This window comes from Pseudorca crassidens, chromosome X, assembly GCF_039906515.1.
Source record: "Pseudorca crassidens isolate mPseCra1 chromosome X, mPseCra1.hap1, whole genome shotgun sequence".
NCBI lineage: Eukaryota > Metazoa > Chordata > Mammalia > Artiodactyla > Delphinidae > Pseudorca > Pseudorca crassidens.
Window position 1 is genome coordinate 21,034,763 of NC_090317.1, and position 24,255 is coordinate 21,059,017.

The 24,255-nt window shown below is 36.8% G+C and overlaps 1 protein-coding gene across 1 annotated transcript in view; it reads left to right on the plus strand.

The window, feature by feature from the left end:
* Positions 1-10,617: 10,617 nt before the first annotated feature.
* Positions 10,618-24,255, plus strand: part of ZNF280C (zinc finger protein 280C) — a 54,557-nt gene continuing 40,919 nt past the window's right edge. Inside the window, exons 1-3 of the mRNA XM_067722463.1 lie at positions 10,618-10,796; positions 19,824-19,869; positions 19,992-20,038. Coding sequence (XP_067578564.1) covers positions 20,008-20,038 — 31 coding nt within the window. The 5' untranslated portion in view covers positions 10,618-10,796; positions 19,824-19,869; positions 19,992-20,007. The remainder of the gene's footprint in view (positions 10,797-19,823; positions 19,870-19,991; positions 20,039-24,255) is intronic.

Consider the following 24,255-nt stretch of genomic DNA (forward strand, 5'->3'; position numbering starts at 1 on the left):
CTTTCAAACTCTATGAGGTGGGGCAGGAGTGGGGGCAGGGAGGCAAGGGCCAAGAGCATGCTTTATTGTTTCCTACCAAGATTCTATACGCAAGGATTCTTTGTCCCACTCTGGGATGTAGGAGTGCCACGTGGTATCCTCAGCTCCCTTGCACCCCCACCAGCCACAGTCCCCTGGAGATTGGGTTCACTCTAATTTTCTGTGTCTCATCCTGGAGGAAATCAGAGAATGACTTAGCTTGAAACTGAAAGTTGTTTTTCTTTTTACACTCCCATTTATGCATTATTCATTCAACAAATAGTAAACTCTGTTCTAAGAACAATGTGCTAGGAAGATATTGCTAAATAAATCAGGTTCCCCACCTTCATGGAGCTCACATTCTAGTCGGGGAACTTTGTTTCTCCCACAAGGCTCGGCTTGAAATTCATGGCTCTCTCAAGGGACTAGAATGGAAACAAAACCTAAGAGCAGTGCTGAGTTGTAAACTCTACACAGTATATAACCCATGTTTTTATCCTTCACGAACAACTACTATTATTAGTCTAAATTATTTTGATCTTTATATAATTCATAACATATTACATTTTTCACTGAGGCCAGTGTTTCACACAGTTACAGCTTCCAACAAGATAAACACAGTGTAGGGCAATGTACTTGTGGTACTAATGCTTTATTAACAATATGCCATGTCAACTGAGTGGGCTAGGCCATGGATGGATGATAACAGCACAAACGGAGCCTATATCTGATCCAAGTTTATGTATCATCAGAGTCATTCTCCTTTCTCTGCTCATCGTCAGAAATCTATCAGATTATTCAGCAGAACGATTTGTAGATGCACTGTCAGGCGATAAAATATTTACTATTACTTACACTCCTTTGGCTACACTTGCTGGAGGATATGTAGTAAAGTAAAATTTTATTTTCTTTTTTTATGCTTCAAAATTCACCCAAGTTTTCTTTTCCGTTTTTGCTCTTAGGGAAAAAATCTCCAAAAAAGTGCTACACTATATAGAAATACAAAACTCCCTTGTTTTATAGCAGTTCTGCTTCCGAGGATATCATGGACCCTTGGTGTCTAATTTATCCTGACAGTGTCTAAAGTGGAAGTAAAGCAATTCAGAAATATGAGTCTGAGAAGGTGGATGTAGCAGAAGTGAAATGAGAGCGTTTTAATGAAATGTGAACCCCAGTCAATCTGAATGAATTCCTCTAGCACCTTGCTTCAGGAAAGAATCTGTAAGGGTCTCAATCTTTGCTTCACTCACAACGAAGCACATGACCCTAAGTGAGTCACTCAATCTCTGTGTCTTAGAGTCCTTGATTTTACAACAGGGTTAATAGGACCTGTGATGCACCTGTACTTACAGAAGAAAAGAGAACACCCTTTCTGAGATGCACCTAATAATTATCAATCAATTATCAAGAGGAATTTACTGAGCCCTTCATGTACCCTTCATTATATGCCCAAGGCCTGGTAAGCACCTTATATACAAATGCTCAAGAAATCTTTGTTGCATGGATGAATAAGAAAATAAATCAATGAGCCATCTACTGTATGCTATACAGGTCTTGTGCTATAGAAGATCTGAGATGCATCCCTGCCTTCAATGAACTAATTAGTCAAATAAGGCATATAGATAATAAGTTATGTAGTAATTTAATGTAGTAAATGCCAAATGAATGTTATAGTCCATCATCTTCAAACTAGAATTTCCAGATTCTCTGCTTCATTTTGAATTCTTCCCTAAAATTTATCAGATTAAGAATATGCCCCTGATTTTATTGCATAGAAGTATTCGAGGATGTTTAATTACTTTCAAAAATAGAAATATATTTTATTAAGATAAAATTCTGTAGAGAAGTATAATGGAAATATAAGTTCAAGGGGAAAAAAGAAAAATATAAAACATTTCCATCATTCCCAAAAGTTTTCTCGTGCCTCAACCTTGTGAATCTCTCCTTCCATCCCCAACTCAAGTACTCACCGATTCTGTGCATTCTGTCATTATAGATTACTTTGCATTTCTAGGATTTTAAACAAATGGAATCACACACTATGCAATTTTTTAATGGCTTCTTTCACAAAGCTTGATGATTTTAAGATGCATCTATATTGTTCCTTGTGTTAATAATTGTTCCTTTTTATTGCTATATTCCATTTTATGGGTATACCCCAATTTCCATTGTATACCACAATTTGTTTATCCATTCATCTGTTGATAGACATTTGGGTTGTTCCCAGTTTTAGCTATTACAAATAGAACTACTATGAACATTTGTGTACAAGTCTTAATATGAACATGTTTTCACCTCTCATAGGTGAATACCTAGAAGTGGAATTGCTAGGTCATATGGTAGGTTTATGTTTAAAATTTTCAGAAACTGTCAAACTGTTTTCCAAAGTGTTTGTACCATATTATATTCCCACCAGCAGAGTATAAGATTTCCAGTTGTTCCACATCCTTGCTAACACTTGATATGGTCAGTTTTGTTATTGTTGTTTTAATTTATTTGGTTGTGCCGGGTCTTAGTTGTCACAGGCAGGCTCCTTAGTTGCAGCTCCAGGGCTCCTTAGTTGTAGCACGTGGGCTCCATAATTGCGGCAGGCGGGCTCCTTAGTTGTGGCATGCATATGGGATCTAGTTCCCTGACCAAGGATCGAACCCAGGCCCCCTGCATTGGGAGCATAGAGTCTTATCCATTGCACCAACAGGGAGGTCCCGATATGGTCAGTTTTTAACTTTTTATCTATTCTAATGGGTATGTGGTGGTATCTCTGTGGCTTTTAATTTCCTTTCCCTGATGACTAGTGACATCAAGTATTTTTTCATGACCTTATTGACCATTTATACGTGTATATATATATATATATATATGTCTTCTTTTTGTCAAGTGTATGTTCAAATCTTTTTCCCATTACTGTTTTTTTTTTTCTTATTATTGAGTGTGTGTATGTCTGTGTGTATATTCTGGATATAAGTCCTTTGTTTGATGTATGTATTGTGAATATTTTTTCCCAGTATCTGGCTTGCCTTTTCTTTTTCTCAATGGTGTATTTTAAGCATTAAAAAAAAAAAAGCTTGCTGGAGTTTTGTTTGTGTTATACCTATAGATTTGGGGAGAATTATCACATTAACAATATTGAATCATGCTATATTTCTGTATTAGGTATACTTTAATTTCTCTCAACTCTGTTTTGTAATTTCCACGTAGAGGAATTTAATTAGATTTATTTATAAATATTTATAAATATTTTAGTGCTGTTGTTTGCAGCTCTAAAGAAACTATACAGTGTATAAACCAGTTTTTTTTACATCTTTATTGGAGTATAATTGCTTTATAATGGTGCGTTAGTTTCTGCTTTATAACAAAGTGAATCAGTTGAAAGACAAATACTGTATGCTAACACATATATATGGAATTTAAGAAAAAAAATGTCATGAAGAACCTAGGGGTAAGATAAGAATAAAGACACAGACCTAGTAGAGAATGGACTTGAGGATATGGGAAGCGGGAAGGGTAAGCTGTGACAAAGCGAGAGAGAGGCATGGACTTACATAAACCAGTTTTTAAGTTGTAAACTCTGTGCCAATTAGAGTGCTAGCAGACCCCGCCTCCCGCCGCAGCGACCACCCTGCAGTTTTCCTTTGGAAAAGTTTTTTTAACAAAAAAACTATTCAATTTGTTTAATAGATAAAGGGATATTCAGACTTTCTGCTTCTTGTGTCTGTTTTGGTAAGTTGTATTTTTCAATAAGTTTGTCCTTTTCATCCATGTTGTTGAATATGTTGACATGATGTCATTCACAGTGCTTTCCTATTAACCTTTAACGTCTGTAGAATCTGTGGTGACAACCTTTAGCCATAATTATCATTGCTGTGTATGCATTATGTAATGTATGTTAACGTAATAGATTTATTGTTAAAATTAATTAATATATAAATATTTTGAAATTTTTCAGCATTAATTTTTAATACAAAAAAATTATTATAAGTAACTTGCAGAAATAAACACTCCTTGGTGTCTTCAGTAAGTTTTAAGAGTGTAAAGGGTTTGTGAGAACCACTGCTGTATAATATTCCAGTGTATGTATGTGCCATTATTTATTTACTCCTGATGGACGATTGGTTTTTCTCTAGGTTTTGGTTATTATGAGTAAAATACTATGGATATTCTTGTTCATATCTCATGGTGGATGTATATACTCATTGCTCTTAGATATCTAGAAATGGAATGGCTGGGTCTCCTGGTATTTTTTAAATGGATGGTGGTGAATATAAAACCCTGTTGAATTCAGATTCCATTGAGTATATTTCCAAGAGTATTCTGTAACATATATTTTTATACAAAGGGTGCCACTTTTAAATTCATCTTCAGCTTATTCCTCTTCTTACTTGACACATTCCACTAGGTGAGTTCACATACCCACTAACCTATCCCAAATCTTTATCTCCAACTCAGAATTATCTCTTGAGTTTTAGACTTCCATATATGACAAATTGCTGGACATCTTAATGTCCCATACATGATCCATAGAGCAACAACCCAAACATATCCTAAATGGAACTTGAAGCTGACGATTCCTCTCATATTCTCTACACAGAAGCCCACACTACAGAACTGGGCCTCATCTTAGGTTCCACCTTCACACTTAATCCCCACAACCAGACATTCACCAAGTCCCCCCAGTTTTTCTGCCTAAATATTAATTAAATTCTTCTCCTCTTCCTTCCTATTGTCACTGTCGTTTTTATTTCTTTCTAAACCACCACAAAGGCATCTTAATTAGTCTCCGTGCATCTAGCCTTTTTTTCTGTTATCCTTAGCCAATACTTTAATTTTTTTAAGTTACAAGTGTAAAATAATAATAAAAGAGAAAAAAGATACCAGTTATTGAGCTTCTACTCTGTATCAGGTACTATGCTAGGCATGTATTAACTATATTATCATATTTTATTTTAAAATGATTCTGTAGAGTAGATCTTCCCCCCATTTTAAAGATGAGGAAACAAAGGGTCAGAGTAAATTACTTACAAATACTACAGATGCTACCATATTACAAATATGCATAATAAGTAGGAGAGGCTGGATTTAAAATCAGGTCTCTTGTTCATGCATCTAGCCTTAACTCCTTCAAGTCTCTCTTCCACTTTGAGTCCAGAGAGATCAAAGCTAAATCACAAATCTGCACTTCATTCTTCCATAAAAATTTTCAGTGGCTCCCTATGTCCACAGGCTTAAAGTCCAAGTTCCTGTGCAAGGTATTCAGTGCCCTCAGTCATCTGCCCCACCCCCACCCGCATCTACCTCTCCATCTGATTTCCCTCCACTGGCCCTTACCCACAAGTAATACTGCATGATGTTTTGTTCTCCTGCATATATTTTGATGCTTTGTGTCAGTTTAATTCCTCAGAAAAGAAGAGGTCAAGACAGGATTGGACATGCAAAATATTTATTGGAAGAACCATTTGTAAAGGATAGAAAGGGAGGGAGCAGCAGTAGTTGGGAAGAGCTTAGAAACCATGATGCAGGTCTGACGCTTGTGAAAGAGAGGAAAGAAGGATTGAGTAGGAAGAGCCTCATACTGCAATGAAGTTCTAAAGTCTTGGACAAGGTTGACGGGGAGTACCCAAGCAAAAGTTGCCCATTAAAAGAATCCCACAATGGGCAAAAAATGGACTGATACTAGTAACCCTGCTATGCCCAGTCTTTGAGAATTCCCTGGGGGGAAGCATGGCCTGATGGGAACACTGCAATGGATTCAAGGGTATTGTAGCTAGAGTCTGTCATCAGTGATCTCCACAGCAGGTACTCTCATAGGAAGATCTGATTAGACTATTGCCATGGCTGCTACATGATCCTACTCATGTAGGATTTGCCCATGCTTCTCTCTGCCACTCTAACTGTCCTCCCCACTTTTGATTGGTTGAATCCTATCAATAATTTAAGCTCAGCCATCACTTCCTCCATGAAACCTTCCCTGACACAGCCAAGCTGAGTCAGGAGCCCACTTGGAGCATACTTCTATCATAGCACTTTTATGCTTATGAATCTGTTTCTACTACTTGAATATAAGCAACTTGAAGGCCAGGATTGGGTCCCATTTATCACAATATTCCCAACACATGACATTGTGCTCACTTAGCATTTGCTCCATGAATGAATGAGTAAATGAATAAATACCCAACCTCAGTTCCCTTATCCCTGATGCACAATATCTGCTTTAATCAAAGTGGTCCATTTATTGAGTCATAGAAGCATTATCTATGGTTGGTTTCCTTCATGTCTCTCCTCTTACCTAAAATGCTCTTCTTTGCTTTATCAAGTTGTGTTCATCCTGCAAGACCCCGCTTAGTTTAAACTCAGTTTCAGACCAGGCCTTCCACATCTATTTCCATCTGCTCTAATATCCCATTTCTCTAAATTCTCACTCTGCTTGACAGTCTGAATCACACACTTGATTATAAGTGTTCTTGCATTGCTCACTAATCATTTGTGGGGTGTTGAGCCTAGCTTGCCAATTAGATTGTAATGCCATAAGAGAAGGGTCTATGTTGTATACTTCCTTATCCCCCCCCACCCTTTAACATATAGCATAATGAAAAGTACTGATTACAAAATTTTAAACCTTTCAACTTTGAAGGGCTAAGTCAGTCTCTGTATACAGTTACCAGAGGAGTGGGAAGACTCTTTTCCTAGAAATTATATAAGTGGGCTGATCATCCTTGAGACTTGTTCAAGAGCCCTCTACTGCTAAGTGGTTCAATCAGAAATGTGAGGGACATAGAAAGGCTTAACTAGAATCCTAGAGGCGTAGTTGATTAAACCTGTTTTTCCCCACCAAAATTTATGACAAGAGTGACTTTTTCTTAATAAAAGATTCATTCGACTTACTCTGTTGCACTTATTCTACGTGAAGACAGCATTGTTTGATGTTCCCGTTATTTGATATGTCCCCAAGAATCTCTGATCCCAGTATCTACTATCTATTCAGTCACTTATTCGTTCAACATATATTTATTGAACATCTGAAGAGATAAGTCAGTCTAATGGCTTAGATTCTAGATGCTAGAGCAGGAATGCCTGGGTTCAAATCCTGGCTTTATCACTTTCTAGTTGTACGACTGCAAACAAAGTACTTACCATCTTTGTGCCTTCTGTAAATGGGGATGATAAAAAGAGTACTTTCCCGATAGAATTGTTGTATTGAGTAATTAATATTATAAAGTACTGAGAACAGTGTTTGGCACACACTAAGTGCTATATAATTTTTTATAATTTTTAAAATTACAATTGTAATCATTACTGTATACCCAGTGCCTCTACTGCTACTTCTCCTTTCTTTCTTGCATTCAGTTTCTTCCATTCACTAAAATGTTCTGAGGGGGCATTTTCTCTAGAAGGCCCCACTCATAATCAGCATACATTACTGGGAACTTTGGTTATTTTATCAGATACACTACTTGACATCTTTGTTTTTTTCATGGGATGAGAAACAAAACAGGGAAATTTTAATGTGGGACCATTAAGTAAAAATAGGAAGAGCATTAGACTAGGAATAGGGAAACCTAGGTTATAGTACTTGCCCTGCCATTTTTCTCTTGTCCTTTGTGTGATATTGAACAACTCTTTTTAACCGTTCTAATTTTCCATTGACTCATCTTCAAAATTAGTTGGTTGGCCTAAAACAGTAGTTTTCAAATGTTTATTATTTATTTTATATCAGTGGAAACTGTTCTTCACATAAGTATTAGGTGGGAGTTCAAAATATAAACATGTAGTTGCTCCTTTGGTTAAAAAGAAGATGAGGCGCTTCCTGAGGCACCTCTTAGTTAAGCACTGGGCCACAGGCATTGAGACCACAGAATTTAATCAGTGTTGTGTTGGTAAATTAGTTCTCCTAGAACCAGTGAGCCCTGATTAGTAATTTTCCTACCATGGCCAACTCTCAAGGGTTAAAATTTGCCATACTTTTCTGTGTGCAACCACTCTTTAGGAGCAAAACCAGTCCTTTAGCCCAGGTCAGTCAGTTACAATAGCTACCTAGCAAAGAGCAAGTCTCTGAGGGTTATGCTAGAGATAAGTAAGGTTTCAAAGAAAAATAAGGGCAACAGATAAGAATAAAAAGAAATAGAATGAGACACTTTCTGGAGAAGGAAGCTCAGGTAGGTATCATAAACACACCAAGGCATCATGAATTTCCAGGGTACTGGAGTGTGTTGGCAGTAGGGGAAGAAACATGGAAAGGGAAGAAGGAAAAGGAGTAGCAGACAAACTTGTTTCACAGTATCACCATTTTGCTTAGAAATGGCCTTTTTTAACCAGTGGAGGGAAATGGAATCAAGGGTATCCCACAAAAGATGCAACACTCACATGTTTTTCTACTTGAGTTTGGAATAATTTTTTATTTTCATTTGAATATATATCTCAATAGAGAATTATATCTCAGTAAAGCTGTTTTTTAAGTCTGTACACCAATGTTCACAGCTATATTATTTATAATAGCCAAAAAGTGGAAATAACCCAAATATCCATCAGCTGAAGAATGGATAAACAAAAATTGGTATATCTATACAATAAAATATTATGCAGCCATAAATATGGAATGAACTACTGATACATGCTACTACATAGATGAAGCTACCTCAGAAACATTATGGTAAGTGAAAGAAGCTAGACACAAAAAGCTGCATACTGTGATCCTATTTATGTGCAATGTCCAGAACAGGCAGATCTGTAGAGACACAAAATTGGTTGATAAAAAGTTGATAAAAAATTATTCCAAACTCAAGTAGAAAAACATGTGAGTGTTGCATCTTTTGTGGGATACCCTTGATTCTATTTCCCTCCACTGGTTAAAAAAGGCCACGGTGTGTGGGTAGGAGGGAATTGGGAGTGGCTATTAATAAGTATGGGGTTTCTTTTGGGGGATGATGGAAATGTTCTGATTAAACAGTGGAGATAGTTACACGATATTGTGAGTATATTAGAAATCACTGTATTTACACTTAAAAATGGTGTATTTTTATGTTAACTTATCTCAATTAAAAATTGCCCACAAAAGGCTATACAGGAGTAAATCCTGATGAATGGTGGTCCTGGAAAAAAAAAAAAGACCACGTGGACAAGTTAGTCAAGAGGAGTTTTAAGGATAGAGTAGTCAAAATCATCCAAACAATTTCCCTTGTGCTGATTCCATTCTCACCAGGCGTCCTTTTTATTATAATTTGGCTTCTCATATACATTTCCTTTTGAAAGATAATTTGGTGACCAGAGTTTTCCAGTCTTCTTGGCTGTTATATTTTTCCTGAAGAAAGAATAAATTGGATTGGGATTTTTGTTTGTTTTATAAACAATTTCTGGTCCTCCCTCTGAGGCAGATTGACTCTTCCTCCTCCTAATTTTAGTTCAGATGTGCAGGCTCATGACACTACACACAGAATTTGAGAGAAATTTTATTACTCAAGGGACACACCCCCACGGAAAGCAGGGGGGCCAAAATGGTCAGGACTGTCTTGAGACAGAAGCAGAGGGAGTGCGTTGGGCCTTTATAGTCTTTAGGCAGGGGACTGGGGAAAAGCACTCCCTCATTAGCTGTAGGTTTGCAAGTTTTAAATTTCCCACCTGCGCCCAAGGAGGAGTCAGGCTGGAGAGTTGCGAGTTAGAAATTTCCCGCGAGGGTGAAGGCTCCAGGACTGTAAATTTGCTAGTTTTAAGTTTGCTACTGACAACATGGAAGAGGGAGCTGGGCTTTCTTATCAGCCTGTCCAGAAGTGGGGAGCAATCTATGAATACTTTAAGATTTTGGAACTTTAAACTTTCCAAGTTTGTTATTTTGATCATTCTCTGTCTATCAGGGCCAGTAGCAAAGAGCAGTATAGGTGAGAAAGAAGAAACTAGCTCAAATAGAAGAATTGGTAGAGTTCAGTGGCTGATTGAACTTACATGTGTGTTAAGGAACTACTGAGGCAAGATTTTAAGTCTTGAGAGGAGGAACACTAGTGCCATAGACCTTGTGAGGAAAATTGGGAGAGAACATTTTCTATACTGTTTAGTACACATTTAGAATATGTTTGTGTAAGCAGTATCTTGCAAGTGTTTTTCTTGTAAATGTATTTTTTTCTTAACATTTTAATAACTATTACAGACGACTATATGACTGAGTTAGGAATAACAGAGATGCAACCAAAATCATATTTTTAAAAACAAATCTGGTAAAATTAACCAATTATTTAAAATAACCTGATTTTTATTCCTTTTACTCATCTGATTTATGTCTTCACCTGTTGGGTACAGTATTTTTTTTTTTAATTGGTCCTTCTAGCCCTTACACACTGGGAGGACCCAGAATTCACGTTTCCATGTGCTCACATTTCATGTGTAGCCCTGATTTCGGGATTGCAACACGGGCTAGACAGTGGTCTGGCCGAGGAGATAGGCATCAGCCCAGACCCTCGCCCTGACCCGCGGAATGCGGCCCACAGCCCACCACCCGCAGGCAGAGCACCGCTGCCTTCGAGAATGTGTAAGGCCACGCACATGTCCGCGCCCGCCCTCCCTGGTCAGTTAGAAAAGAAACCCGGATGTTTGGGGGGCGGGGGAGAAGCTGGCGTCTACCCATGAGTCAGCGCGCGTAGTTATATACTTCTACCCTCTTCTGAGGTGCTTATTCCGCGCTGAGAGTCGCCCCAGGCTGTGGCTGTGGACGCCGCCTAATGTTTTCACGCTCCTCCCTTTCCTCCTCCTCTTTCTCCTCCTCCGAGTCCCAGTCAGGCCGACCTGCTCCGCTCGCGGTAAGTGTCCCCCGCCCCCGCCTGCGCCGCGCGGAAGCAGGCAGGGGCTCTCCCGCGAGGCTATGGCCACCGTACTCTGAGGGCAGCTGAGGTGGCCCGGCCGTGAGGACTGCAGGTCGAGGGTCTGGATGCTGGCGTGCGTTGCCAGGATGGCCCAGGGCGCGGGGGAGGGGACGGACTTGGCGGCGCGGTGGCGGGTGGGCCACCATCTTGCACCAGTCCGGCGGGGGAGGCATCTCGGAAAGGTAGCTGCTTGGCGGCAGCGTTTGGCGGCCTGAGGGCCGGGGTCACTCGGTTGCCACTGCTGCCTCCTCACCTTCCGGGGCCTATGTGTCGGTCGGTCCCAGCCTGGTTTTGGCTTTTCTTTCTGGAGGCAACTCCCTTTGGTCTTTTGTATATATGATGCCGATGTTTGGCGAGACCCGCCCATCCCCACGGCTCTTCAGTCATGGGAATAGAGACCAGAGAGGGTTCCGAACTTTCTGGTCTCTTGGGCCCCTCCTTTCTGTCCTGATTCCCCCCCACCCAGGTTACTGGTCATTCAATGCTCACACCCTTGTTCTTGCCAAAGGGACTTCGCTCCTCCGTCATAGAAATCGTGCTCCATTCCGTTATTGTCTAGAGAAGAGCCCTGAGGAGAAACGTGGAGTTAGAGACACAGTTTTTTAACAGTGATCTTTGCAGGTTTTACTTAATGAGACGGAAAAAATTATCTCATTCTGAGGTTTTATCCTTCTCTAGACACGGAGGGAGTTCCTCTTAACTCATCCCAAGTTTTAATGCTTTTTTTAAAAAAGGAGAAATCAGAGCAGAAAATGTCAAGTGAACCAGCTTCTACAAGCACAGGAGGTCTACATCCAAGGAGTTCTCTTTGTTTGCAAAGATTTTTTAATCTGTGAACTTAAATTTTGCTTTTATTATTTTCAGGTTTGAACTGTGATTTTTAATGCCTTTTAGTGCCATTAAACATAAAATTAAAACCAAGAAGTAGAGTTTTAACTACAGAGGTCTGGTCTTAGCATTTGTGATGTGTCTTGCTTTGGGGGGTTACAGTGAAAACTCAAACTGTCTCCTTAAGCAGAAGCTTTACTAAGCCTATGAAGACACTGGGTTGCTTATAAAATTAAGGCTGTGTGCCCTTGATGTTTTAACATTTGTACAAGTCCCACTGCAGTTGTATCTTGCATTTGTATATTTCATGGCTATCACCTCTTTTGAGATGGGCTGTGGGGTGTTGATAGAACTGTTTAGAAGGTGAGGAAACAACCTCAAGGAGGAGACTTTACCGAGGTCATGTGGCTAGGAGTGATAGAACCAATTCTCGAACCTAGGTCTTCTGACTCCTCACCCAGTGCTTAATTCACTATATTGTGATCCATTTTTTATGAGAGTGAGGTGGTCAAGGAGAATAAGCATGGAGACTCACCTAAAATATATAAGTAACACTTTTCAATTCTCTTTTCCTTTATATTTAAAATATTTAAGACTTCATATCAACACAACATTGTAAATCAACTATACTTCAGTAAAATATTTTTTAAAGACTTCATATCTTTTCAACTTTTTTAGTATTTAAATAATGTTATTATTTCCAAGCATGTTGAAAAGTTGAAAAAAGTTCTGCGTTGAAGGGATCCAAATTTCAGCTTCTTCTCTTCAACCCCTTTTCCCCAGTTAAGTTTTCTAGTCCAGTCTGATTTTTTCAGCCCAGGGTTTTACTTCTCAGCATCAGCTTTCTTAGTGGAAGAGGAGAGTAAGGGGAAAGGATATATAATTCTGTACCTCCTCTTCTATCCAATTTGTTTTCTTTATTCAAGAGGACATTTAGATCCATACCGAAATTTTTCTGTTGTTCTTGTTATACCAGTTGGACAGGGGCAATACCTAAATGAATAGCAATTTTTGTGAATAGAAAGTAACCCATAGTTTTAGTGACAGATAGGGTATTGGAAATTTATATTGAAAATGTATTTTATTTCAAAAGTGACTTCTCAAAGATCAGAAATATTTGACATATTCACTAATTAAATACGTAGCCCTGAATATTTTTTCTTCTTGCTTCAGAGAAGGACTTAAAATATATATGATTTTCAGTCAGGTTGTTTTAAATAATGACCCCAGAAGACTTGTTTTACTCAGTAATTTGTATCAAACATGTGTCTAGACTTTTGAAATTCATTCATTGCAAAGCAGTTTTCTTTTAAGGAGTGTTTTAAATAATAGTATATCAGGAAAAGTAGTCATCCCTATGTACCATCTGGGTCCAATGGACAATTTTTATTTCATCTTTTATAAGTCATTTTAGAAATAATTTACATAAGAATAAAGAAATAGCTAAACCAGTTTTATTAGGTATTTAATAAGTGTTTAGACATGGTGTACGTCTTTGTATATACTTAGAAGAACAAAAAATACATTCCAGAAGCTGATAAAAGAATCCACTTGCGCGGGCCTCTCACTGTTTTTTTTGGTTTTTTTTTTTTTTTGCGCGGGCCTCTTACTGTTGTGGCCTCTCCCGTTGCGGAGCACAGGCTCCGGACACGCAGGCCCAGCGGCCACGGCTCACGGGCCCAGCCGCTCCGTGGCATGTGGGATCTTCCCGGACCAGGCACGGACCGGGCACGAGCCTGTGTCCCCTGCATCAGCAGGCGGACTCTCAACCACTGCGCCACCAGGGAAGCCCTCCACTTGTCTTTTGTTAAGACAGATATTAAAGACATTTGCAAAAATGTAAATCATTGTCATTCTTCTCCTTAAATTTTTTGTTTTTGAAATTGGTTATTTTAATTAAAAAATATTTATATGGACATGTAATGGGATTATTATTACTTTAAGTAAATTAATATATATTAAATTTTTTCTCAGTTTCAATTTCTAATATGGTAAGTATCAATAGATATAATCCACATAAACAGAAGGCTCATTGGGGTTCTCAATAAGTTTTAAGAATGAAGAGTGGACCTGAGCCCAAAAAAGTTTGAGAACTGCTGATCTGGTGTTCTTTATTTGTGACAGTATTTAACAGTTCTATACATGAACTAGAATTTTGTTTCTTTTTAGTGCTTATATTCATCAACTTGTATGATTTTCAGTAAAGAAGGAAAAGTTGAGCAAAATAATGCAAAGTATTGTACAGTAATTTTTCATGTGCTTCATTTAACCTTCCAGTAGTGCTGCAAGGAAGGTATTACTGTTTTCATTTTACAGATAGAAAAACTAAGTTCAAAGAGGCCAGTTAAATATCCTATAGGTTTGGCAACCAGAAAGTGGTAGACTTCAAATTCCCACTCAGTCGTTCAGCCCCTATGTCCAGTATTCCCATAATTGTGCTCCATATTTTTACTTGATATTTTCCCAGTGGATCAGTTTTACTTCTCTAAAATGTGAATTAATTAAGAATATATACTCCCTGAAGTTACTTTAGGAATTAATGATTATAGAATATCTTATGAAAGGGACTTCCCTGGTGGCACAGTGGTTAAGACTCTGTGCTCCCAATGCAGGGGGCCTGGTTCGACCCCTGGTCAGGAAACTAGATCCCACCTGCATGCTGCAACTAAGAGTTCACGTGCTGCAACTAAAGAGCCCACCTGCCGCAACTAAGAGATGGTGCAACCAAATAAATAAATAATCTTTTTAAAGAATAGCTTAGGAAACTTATTAAAACATTTATTATATAGTTCGTCTTTGAAAGGCCAATTATGCATTTGTCTTTTCTCCAGGTTATATCTTTTACATATCAATTACAATAAAAACATCTTATAGATAAAATCTTTACCCTGAATATGATCTAAAAATTACTTTGCAGAAAGTAAATTTTATTAGAGGGGTGGTCCGTCCCAAGAGCTAATTTTAAAATGTTTTAAAATATAGACAATCTTTGCAAAGTATTATGCTAATGAATTTTAAACCTTAGCGTCAACTAGCTATTTTCTACATATAGATGAAGTATGAAAGTCAACAGACAAAAGTTGAGAACTTAAATTAGGGGGGAAATAGTAGAGTTATTAAAAATCTGCCCAAAATGTACCTGGACTTCGTGTGTTCAGGCTTTCAAAAAAATAAATCATTTCCACAATATAAAAGCTTCTTGGACAAAGAAAAGATGATGAGTCTATATTTTCCTTCTAAATTATATGTGATTTATTCCCAAAACCTGGTTTGAGAGTTTGAATTGTTTAGGTGCCAGTGAAATTGTCTAAGAAACCAAGGTATAATCCAGTGTTTCTTGGATTTGAGTACGGTACCAATTAATTCCTATTATAAGGAAAACATTTTCACAGACACCCTCTTACTTAAAATGTTTAAATATTATTCGAGTTCTTGTACAATCATAAAACAAAATAATCAAAACTGCAAAATCAATGCCATTCGAATCAACTTTAATACATTGAATAATGTATTTTGGTGAAACAAAGTCACTGACTACTTTTTTGAGTTTTTCATATCCATGATTCATATCTGTCTAAACAGTAGCAAGATTTTTCTGTTTAAACGTTTTCAATACCTTCATTTCTCTAGCTAACCATAAATACTGTCATTTTCCTTGCATTTAGTATAAATGCATCATTTAGATATTCCCTCCCTCTGTTCTTTTATTATTAGCCAGCAGCAGTAAAAGTGATAGTACTTGATGACAATGCAGTAGTAAATACAGACAAAAAAATGAGTACTGGTATGATCCAACAGTTCTTCTTCTGAGTATTTATCCAGAGGAAACAAAAACACTAACTCAAAAAGATATCTGCACTCCCATGTTCATTGCAGCATTATTGTAATATAATGTTATAATATTATTGTAATAGCCAAGACATGGGAGAACCTAAGTGTCCATCTTTGGATGAACAAATAAAGAAAATGTGGAATACTATTCAGCCATAAAAAAGAAGGAAATCCTGCCATTTGCGACAACATGGATGGACCTTTAGGGCATTATGCTAAGCCAGACAAAGACAAATAACATATAATCTCACTGGTATGTGGAATCTTTAAACACACACACACACACACACACACACACACACACCCCTCATAGATACAGAGAACAGATTGGTGGTTGGGGGAGGGGGGACAAAATTGGGTGAACGTGGTCAAAAGGTACAAGCTTCCAGTTGTAAGTCCTGGGGATGTAATACAGTGTGGTGACTACAGTTAATAAGACTATTGTATATTTGAAGGTTGCTAAGAGAGTAGAGCTTAAAAGTTCTCATCACAAGAAAAAAAATTGTAACTATATGTGGTGATGGATGTTAACTAGACTTACTGTGGTGATAATTTTGCATATGCACATATATCAAATCATTGTGTTGTACACCTGAAACTAATATAATGTATGTCAGTTATATCTCAGTTTTTAAAAATGTGAGTACTGAAATTATGTAACTGAGCTTCGTTTTAAGGTAGTCATTCAGATGATCCTTGGAGTATGCTTATGTTAATATTTTAGATAGCAAAACAATGTATTGTTTTAGAGCTTTCTTGTACCATCTGGAATATAAGTATTTTCCTACAGGTCTGTTAGTTTCAAAAATGTTGGGGTAATTTGTTGGAAAGTGTATTATTAATCTTGAATTGAATGTAAGTACCAGAAACTTAACTCAAAGTAGTTTGACCAGAAATGAACAATTATTCCCTCTCTTAACTGAAAAGTTCTAGTAGGTACTTTGCCTCCAAGCATGGCTTAGGTGTTTAAATGGTAGCAAAAGAACTTGAATGTCTCCCTGTCCTACCCTCTTTTTCTCTACTCCATAATCTTATGGTTTTGCTATTCTCTTTGTTGGCGTCTTTCTTAGGTAGTCTTTCTCCACATAGGGACTTCCATCACCACCAGGCTTATATCCTACCAGCTTATTATATGCTTAACAGCTTTATTGAGCTATAATTCACATAACATACAATTCACCCATTCAATGTACAATTCAGTGATTTTAGTACATTCACAGTGTTGTGCACCCATCACCACAATCAATTTTAAAACATTTTCGGACTTCCCTGGTGGTGCAGTGGCTAAGAATCTGCCTGCCAATGCAGGGGACACAGGTTCGAGCCCTGGTCCGGGAAGATCCCACATGCCACGGAGCAGCTAAGCCTGTGCACCACAGCTACTGAGCCTGTGCTCTAGAGCCCATGAGCCACAACTACTGAAAGCCCAAGCGCCTAGAGCCCGAGCTCTGCAGCAAGAGAAGCCACCGCAGTGAGAAGCCTGCACACCACAACAAAGAGTAGCCCCTACTCACCGCAACTAGAGAAAGCCCATGTGCAGCCATAAATAAATAAATAAATTTATTTTTTAAAAAAACAAAAAAACATTTTTTTTAATCACCCCATAAAGAAACCCCATACCCATTAGAAGTCACTCCTTATTTTCCCCCCAACCCTCCCAGCCCTAAGCAGCCACTACTCTATTTTCTGCCTTTATGGATATGCCATTTCTGGACATTTCCTATAAATGAAATCATACAATATGTGGTCTTTTTGACTGGTTTCTTTCATTTAGTATAATGTTCTCAAGGTCGGTCCATCCATCCATTTGGTAGTATATATCAGTACTTCATTCCTTTCTATGACAATATTATTCCATTGTATAGATATATCACATTTTGTTTCTCCATTAATCAGGCATTTGGGTTGTTTACTTTTTTTTTTTTTTTTTTTTGCGGTATGCGGGCCTCTCACTGCTGTGGCCTCTCCTGTTGCAGAGCACAGGCTCTGGACGCGCAGGCTCAGCAGCCATGGCTCACGGCCCCAGCCGCTCCGCGGCATGTGGGATCTTCCCAGACCGGGGCACGAACCCGTGTCCCCTGCATCGGCAGGCGGACTCTCAACCACTGCGCCACCAGGGAAGCCCTGGGTTGTTTACTTTTTGCTATTATCAATAATACTTCTATGAACTTTCATCTACAAGTTTTTGTGTACACATACGTGTTCAATTCTCTCTTGCTAGGAGTGGAATTGCTGGGTCATATGGTAACTTTAAGTTTGCGAGGAATTGCCAAAGTGTTTTCCACAGTGTCTGCACCATTTTATACTCCTACCAGCAGTGTATGTGGGTTCCAATTTCTCGGTATCCTTGCCAGCACTTGTTATTGTTTGTCTTTTTGGTTATAACCATCCTAGTGGGTGTGAAATTGTATCTATTACTTTTTAAAATATTTTATTTTGTGGTAAAATACACATAACATACAATTTACTATTGTAACTATTATAATCCACTAATGTTTTTTTTAATTTTTGTAGAATTAACTCTTAAAAGATAGTTGAATTTTAGATGTATAAAAGCTGAAACAAAATATATGTATGTAAATTATAATTATTTATACATGCAGTCTCCAAAAACTGAATGGGTTGTGCTGGAGGAGGTCTTTCATTAGTCAGTTACTTGGAATTAGTCAGTTACTTGTCAGTAGCTGAGGTGGAGAGTTCTTTTCCGCTTATTTTGGTGCCAACTCTGAGTTGCAGAACCTAGAGACCCTTTGGAGTTGCCCTTACAGGGATTCTAAGCTACTTCTTGCATATTTTGCTAGATATTCCATTTCTCTAACAGATGATTTAATGTCCCATGGAATTCCTTGCCTTGCCACCAAAACTGTTAGTTTTGGGGGGGCTCAACTACCTTATTGGATAGCACAGCTTTAGACTGAAGTTATGGATCTAATGGCATCTGAGAGTGTTTATGAATGTACCAACTGAGGCTCCTTGGTGGCTGCTATCAGCCTCAAAAGGTACTGCTGTAGTCATGGGCAGTGGATATGACTTGTTTATATAGACTACTCGTACATTTAGTACCAATTTAGGGTATTTGTACCAATAGATATTGTATATGATCATTTAATAAAAGGATTCTATATGAGTCTCAAATGCTGTACAGTTGTGACTTAAAAAATGTTCTATATTCTTCGTAGCAGTAGGTCCTTAATGCTGAGCAAGAATTGTTGTGTATTTATCTACTTGACATATGCATTACCTTAATTCTCGTTTAGGGACAAGCAATAACTATTCAGATAATTAAGTTCAGAGGTTTTAATTAGCCAAACCTCAGAAATAGGGGAATTTACTTAAGTACAGAATTCACTAGATTCTTGTAATAGTAATTCAAACATTTATACCAGTAAGTTCTTCTGGAGTTAAAGTCGTTTTTTTCCTTTGACCTAATTCAGTCTAAATGATTTGGAATTGGAAAAAGCAAGAAAGCTTGCTTTTGCTACTCTGAGGATTATGACAAATGTGGAAACTCGGTTAACTCTATTTATCTTAATACTTTAGAGTATTGATGTTTAAGTTTTAACTTTTTAAAATAGCTGAAATAGTTTTTTAAGCATGTTTATCTTGTATGTAAAAAAATGTGTATGTGCATGAGAATTCAGAACAGAAATTCCTGTTTTAAAGAAAGCAATTTAAATGTTTTTTTGAAAATGTTTAATGTTACAGCTTTTTAAAAAGCCCAAAGAAACGTAGACATTAGATTGTAAACTTCTGAAGGCAAGGACTATGATTTATTCATCTTAATTTTTTCCCTAGAACTGAGCACATTACATTGAGTACAGAGGCAATGAGTAATTATTTTTAATGAGTTAATCTATGATAAAGTGTATCCAACTAATTTTCTGTTCCTTTCAGTTAGCGTTGATAAGAAACAAAACCTAAAAATTTCTTTGAATGTGTTTTTTTATAATATTAATTTATTTCTGAAATGTAAAGAGCAACAGTTAAAGGTCAATGTTACTTAGCATTTCAAAATTCAGATTTACGAAGGCATGTATTACAGGGTGATTACTCATTTACAGAAGGGTGTCTTTCAAAAATTATTTGTAGTTTAATAGTTTCAGATTTCTTCAAATAATAAATGCTTATTACATTCAGCATTTTATTTACAAAATTTGCATTCATTCAGGAATGAACCAATTATGGAAAGTGAGTAGCATGTGTATATCAAACTCAAAAGGTAAACTTTTTGTAGAGAAAAATATTTAATGTGTGTACATTTAATTTAATAAATCCACCCTAATAGTAAGTATCTTTATTTTATAGGGCAGAAAACTAAGAGCTACCTTGCTACCTTGTCTGGAGTCACATGGTGAGTTTCTGGAGATTGAAATTAGACCCAAGATTTCTGAATCCCAAGTATCATGTTTCAGTATATTTGGTGTTACTTAAAGTGACTCATAAAATTGATTGATGTCATGTGTTAATGCATAGGTGACTCTGCAACTTGATGGACAACGACAACCCTTTTCAACCAAAAAGTAAGTATTGCTGCTGCAAGTGATACTAGTGTACTTGGGTCTTGTACTGATAACCTTACTTCATGAGGAAAGGTGAGAGAGACAGAGGTGGGCACGTTAAAAAAACACACAAAAACACTTAAATTTATTAAAGTAATACCATAGTATAAAAGAAATACATACAATAAAAATGTCAGTAAAGTAGAAATGAAGTGTTTCTTCCTCATTTCCAGAGATAACTACTATTATTGGGTTGGTATACATAATCACAGACTTTTTTCTATGCATAGACAAAAAATAAATTATTTCTAAATAAGATCATACTATATATGCTATTATGTGCCCTTACAATTTTTTACTCAACCATCTATCTTGAATATATTGACAGTGTCGGTACCCAGTTAAAAAGAATGAGGAAGACCTATGTATCAACATGGCATTAAGACCATGGTATTAACGTAGATATAAATTTCTTTATTATCAGTATACATGGGTCTCTCATTTTTTTTTAATTTGGCATTGCCTGACTTTGCCTAGTTCCTTAGCCCTTAGATTACCATATGTTAAGTGCATACTGCATATCCAGTAGACTACTGTGTGTAAAAGGAAATGTCAAGGAAGAAGAAAATATGTTCTTTACTCTCAAGGAGCTTACTTTGGAGTTAGACATGCACAGTTAAGACACATTAAGAAATAGCAGTTTGAGATTATATATAGTATATTCTGAGTTGCCTGGCATAGGCTGTCAGTGTAGTAAAAGGTGGAAGAAAAACAGGGTCTAATAGTTTATCAAGGAGTTACAATTGAACCAAGAGTTGGGAAGGAGTAGGGAATTAATATTTTGTTGAGTATTGCTTGAAGTTAGATACTTATAAAGCTTTTCCCTAAATCTACATTACCACTTCTATTAGGTAGATATTACACCCATATTTTAGGTGAGGAAACAGATTCAAGTAATTTCTCCAGAGTTACATTAGAAATGGTGCAATGAAGATTTGAGCTATTCAATTTGATGTCAAGTCCATGCTCTTTCTACTATACTTGAATAATATGGACAGTATAAGGTAAGGAGGAAGGGTATTTTAGATGGAAAAAACAGTACAAATGAGGGCTCTGAGGGACACAATATGCAAAAGCTAAACTATGAATTACACTCTTAATTATTTCACTTAGAGCATTCTGTATATATTTTTTTAAGTAAGGTTTAGAAAAGAGATAGGTTCTTAAAATTGGTTACATTTGGGAGGGTGGAAGATTTTTTTATTTTCTTTTATGGTAGGTGAACTACTAAGCATTAAACAACACTATGCTAAGAAATTATTTGTATAGAAGGGGAAACTACATTTTAAAAATTTGTTAGAAAATAGCACCAATTTATTAACGTGTTTCTTTTGTATGCCATCCCCAAATCATTATATTCACATAGTACCTTTTAATTTTGAGTCAAAAGTAGAAATGACATTGTTTTAATCTAGTAAAATTACCTTTAGAAATTATTTAATTTAAAAGATAAATTTTAGATATCATTGTCTAATAAAAAAAGGATATCATTGTCTAAGCCAGAACTCTAGAGCTATTATTTTGTTTCGTTTTTATTTTTTCAAAGTTGTTACCCCATCCACATCTTACTCCATATATCTAGTGCCACTTATATCCATCTTCATTGCTATTATTTTAATTTGGGTGCATTTTTAAAAATAATACATAGTTTAAAAAAGACAATCAGAAATTTATAGGTTGCATACCCACAGATTCTTGAAAAGTAAGAGAGCAAGCAAGAGAGAGGTGTGCGTGTGTTTTGGGCCTACGTACTCCCTATTTTTTCAAGGCATCCACTTTGAATAGTTTAGCTGTTTTTCTAATAATTAGTTTCATATTTCTAAATTTTTGAAATATGTACTGCTGTCTCTTGAATCATCAGTTTTTGCCATTATCTAATGATTTTTCCATTAAGAAATAGGAGGATTTTAGTTTTCGTACACTTAACCACCACCTCCAAGCACCTCCCAATGTAGTTATATCTCAATTTTTGGTTAAATCATATTTGATGTTTTTATTGTGATGACTATAACAAATATTGTTTGCTGATGAGCATAGTATTGATACGATGGTAATAATATATTATGGATACATTTCCTTTTTCTTTTTTTTTTTTATATCCAGCAATTTAAATTTTTTGGTTTTTAAAATTTGATACATTTATTAAAATTTATAGCCAAGTCTTCTCACACCCTTCTGTAGCCTCTTAAGTTGATTTTCTATATGGTAAAACTTGTCAGGTAATCTAACAATTTGATTGTTAATCTGTGTGTGTGTGTGTGTGTGTGTTTGGTCTCCTAGAGACATTCCTCCTGGGAGTAATGGTCGTCTCTACTCTGGCTGGTTGCTCTCTAGACCTGTTGAACGGCTATTGTCCTGGGACTTCCCTTTGTCTTTGTATTGTGTTGAATGTCATGTTTTCTGCATTCTGTCTTCCTCCTTAAGTCTCATATTTTGATGGGGGTCTTCCTAAGATAGAAAGGGTGAATGGGAGGTAAATTTTGTGTGATGTTGCTGGTCTTTATTCTTTTTTCTTTTTAAAGGTTGCGTTTTTATTTATTTTATTCATTATTTATTTTTGGCTGTGTTGGGTCTTTGTTGCTGTGCATGGGCTTTCTCTAGTTACGGCAAGCGGGGGCTATGCTTCATTGCAGTGCGCTGGCTTCTCACTGTGGTGGCTTCTCTTATTGCGGAGCACAGGCTCTAGGCACACTGGCTTCAGTAGTTGTGGCACGCAGTCTCAGTAGTTGTGGTGCACGGGCTTATTTGCTCCGTGGCATGTGGGATCTTCCCGGACCAGGGCTCAAGCCTGTGTCCCTTGCATTGGCAGGCGGATTCTTAACCACTGCACCGCCAGGGAAGTCCCATGGATCTTTATTCTTGATGAAAGAATGTGTAACTTCATGCTTGACGAAAATCTTGGCTGGGTATAGAATTCTAAATTGAAAATTATTTTTACTAAGACTTTTGAAATCATTATTCCAACTTTCTTCTCTCTCTCTCTCTCTCTCTCTCTCTCTCTCTCTCTCTCTCTCTCTCTCTCAGACTTTAGGATATTCTCTTTATTTCCAGCATTCTGAAATTTCATGATTTGTCCATCTACTGTAGGTTTTTTTCTTGATCATTGTGCTAGGTGCTGGTGGATCCTTTCCATCTAGAGATTTATGTCCTTTAGAACTGGGAATTTTTCTTGTATTTTTCCTTTGATTATATCCCCTTTTTTCTCTGTTCTTTTCTGGGCCGTTATTACGTGAGTTGTACCTTTGAAATTGATTTTATAACAAACTTGTCTTCTCTATTTAGTATATGTATACTTTTTGACTTTTAGTTCCACTTACGGGCTGTTTACTCAATTTTGGCATTTTATTTTTCTTTACTGAATTTTGGCTATTTTATTTTTAATCTTTTTGCTTTGAGAATATTACTTTTTATAACATTCTTATCTTATCTCTTTAAAAATGCTAATTACAGTCTCTAATGTTTTCTCTTGTTCTCTGTATTATCTGTGTTTTCTTTAATATCTTTTGGTCCATTTTATTACTTTGGTCTTTCACATTGGAGATTTTAGTCATATTTCTGGGGCTTATTGGGTGTCTATCCATATTTAAGAATGAGGCACTAAAATGCTTCCTGGTAGCTCTGTGTGATTGGTCAGCACTTGTAGGCTGGTGGTATCCACAGTATGTTCTTTACTTAGTTTCTTCAGGTGAGAAATGCATAATCTGCTCTGGGATGGAATAAACCTCACTTAATTATCCTATTTTCGTTCCAGCATTTCATCCCTGCCTTGTCCTGTGCCTGGTATCCCTGAATCTGGTTCAGTTTTTCTAGCATATCTCCCACCTGTTGCTTCTTATTCTCAGTTTATCTCCCTTTTGTTAATACAGAAGTTTGTGGGGGGTTTTTAGATAATAGGTACAATCCTTTCATGGATATAATCATATTCTAGTCATAAAACTGAAACTCACTTTGATTGGATTTGATTGTTCCTAACATTTATTAGCCACTGTAAATAACTACTGTCATCCATTATCTATCTAGCTAGATTAATTTTACTAGTTTAGATATTAGAGGTTGAGTTCCAAGTTTCATACTGCTGTTACCATTTACTGACAAATATCAGTTCAGTAATTGCTATCAGAATATTAAAGTACATCTTAAATATCATACTATGTATTGCAAAAAAACGTATTTAAAAA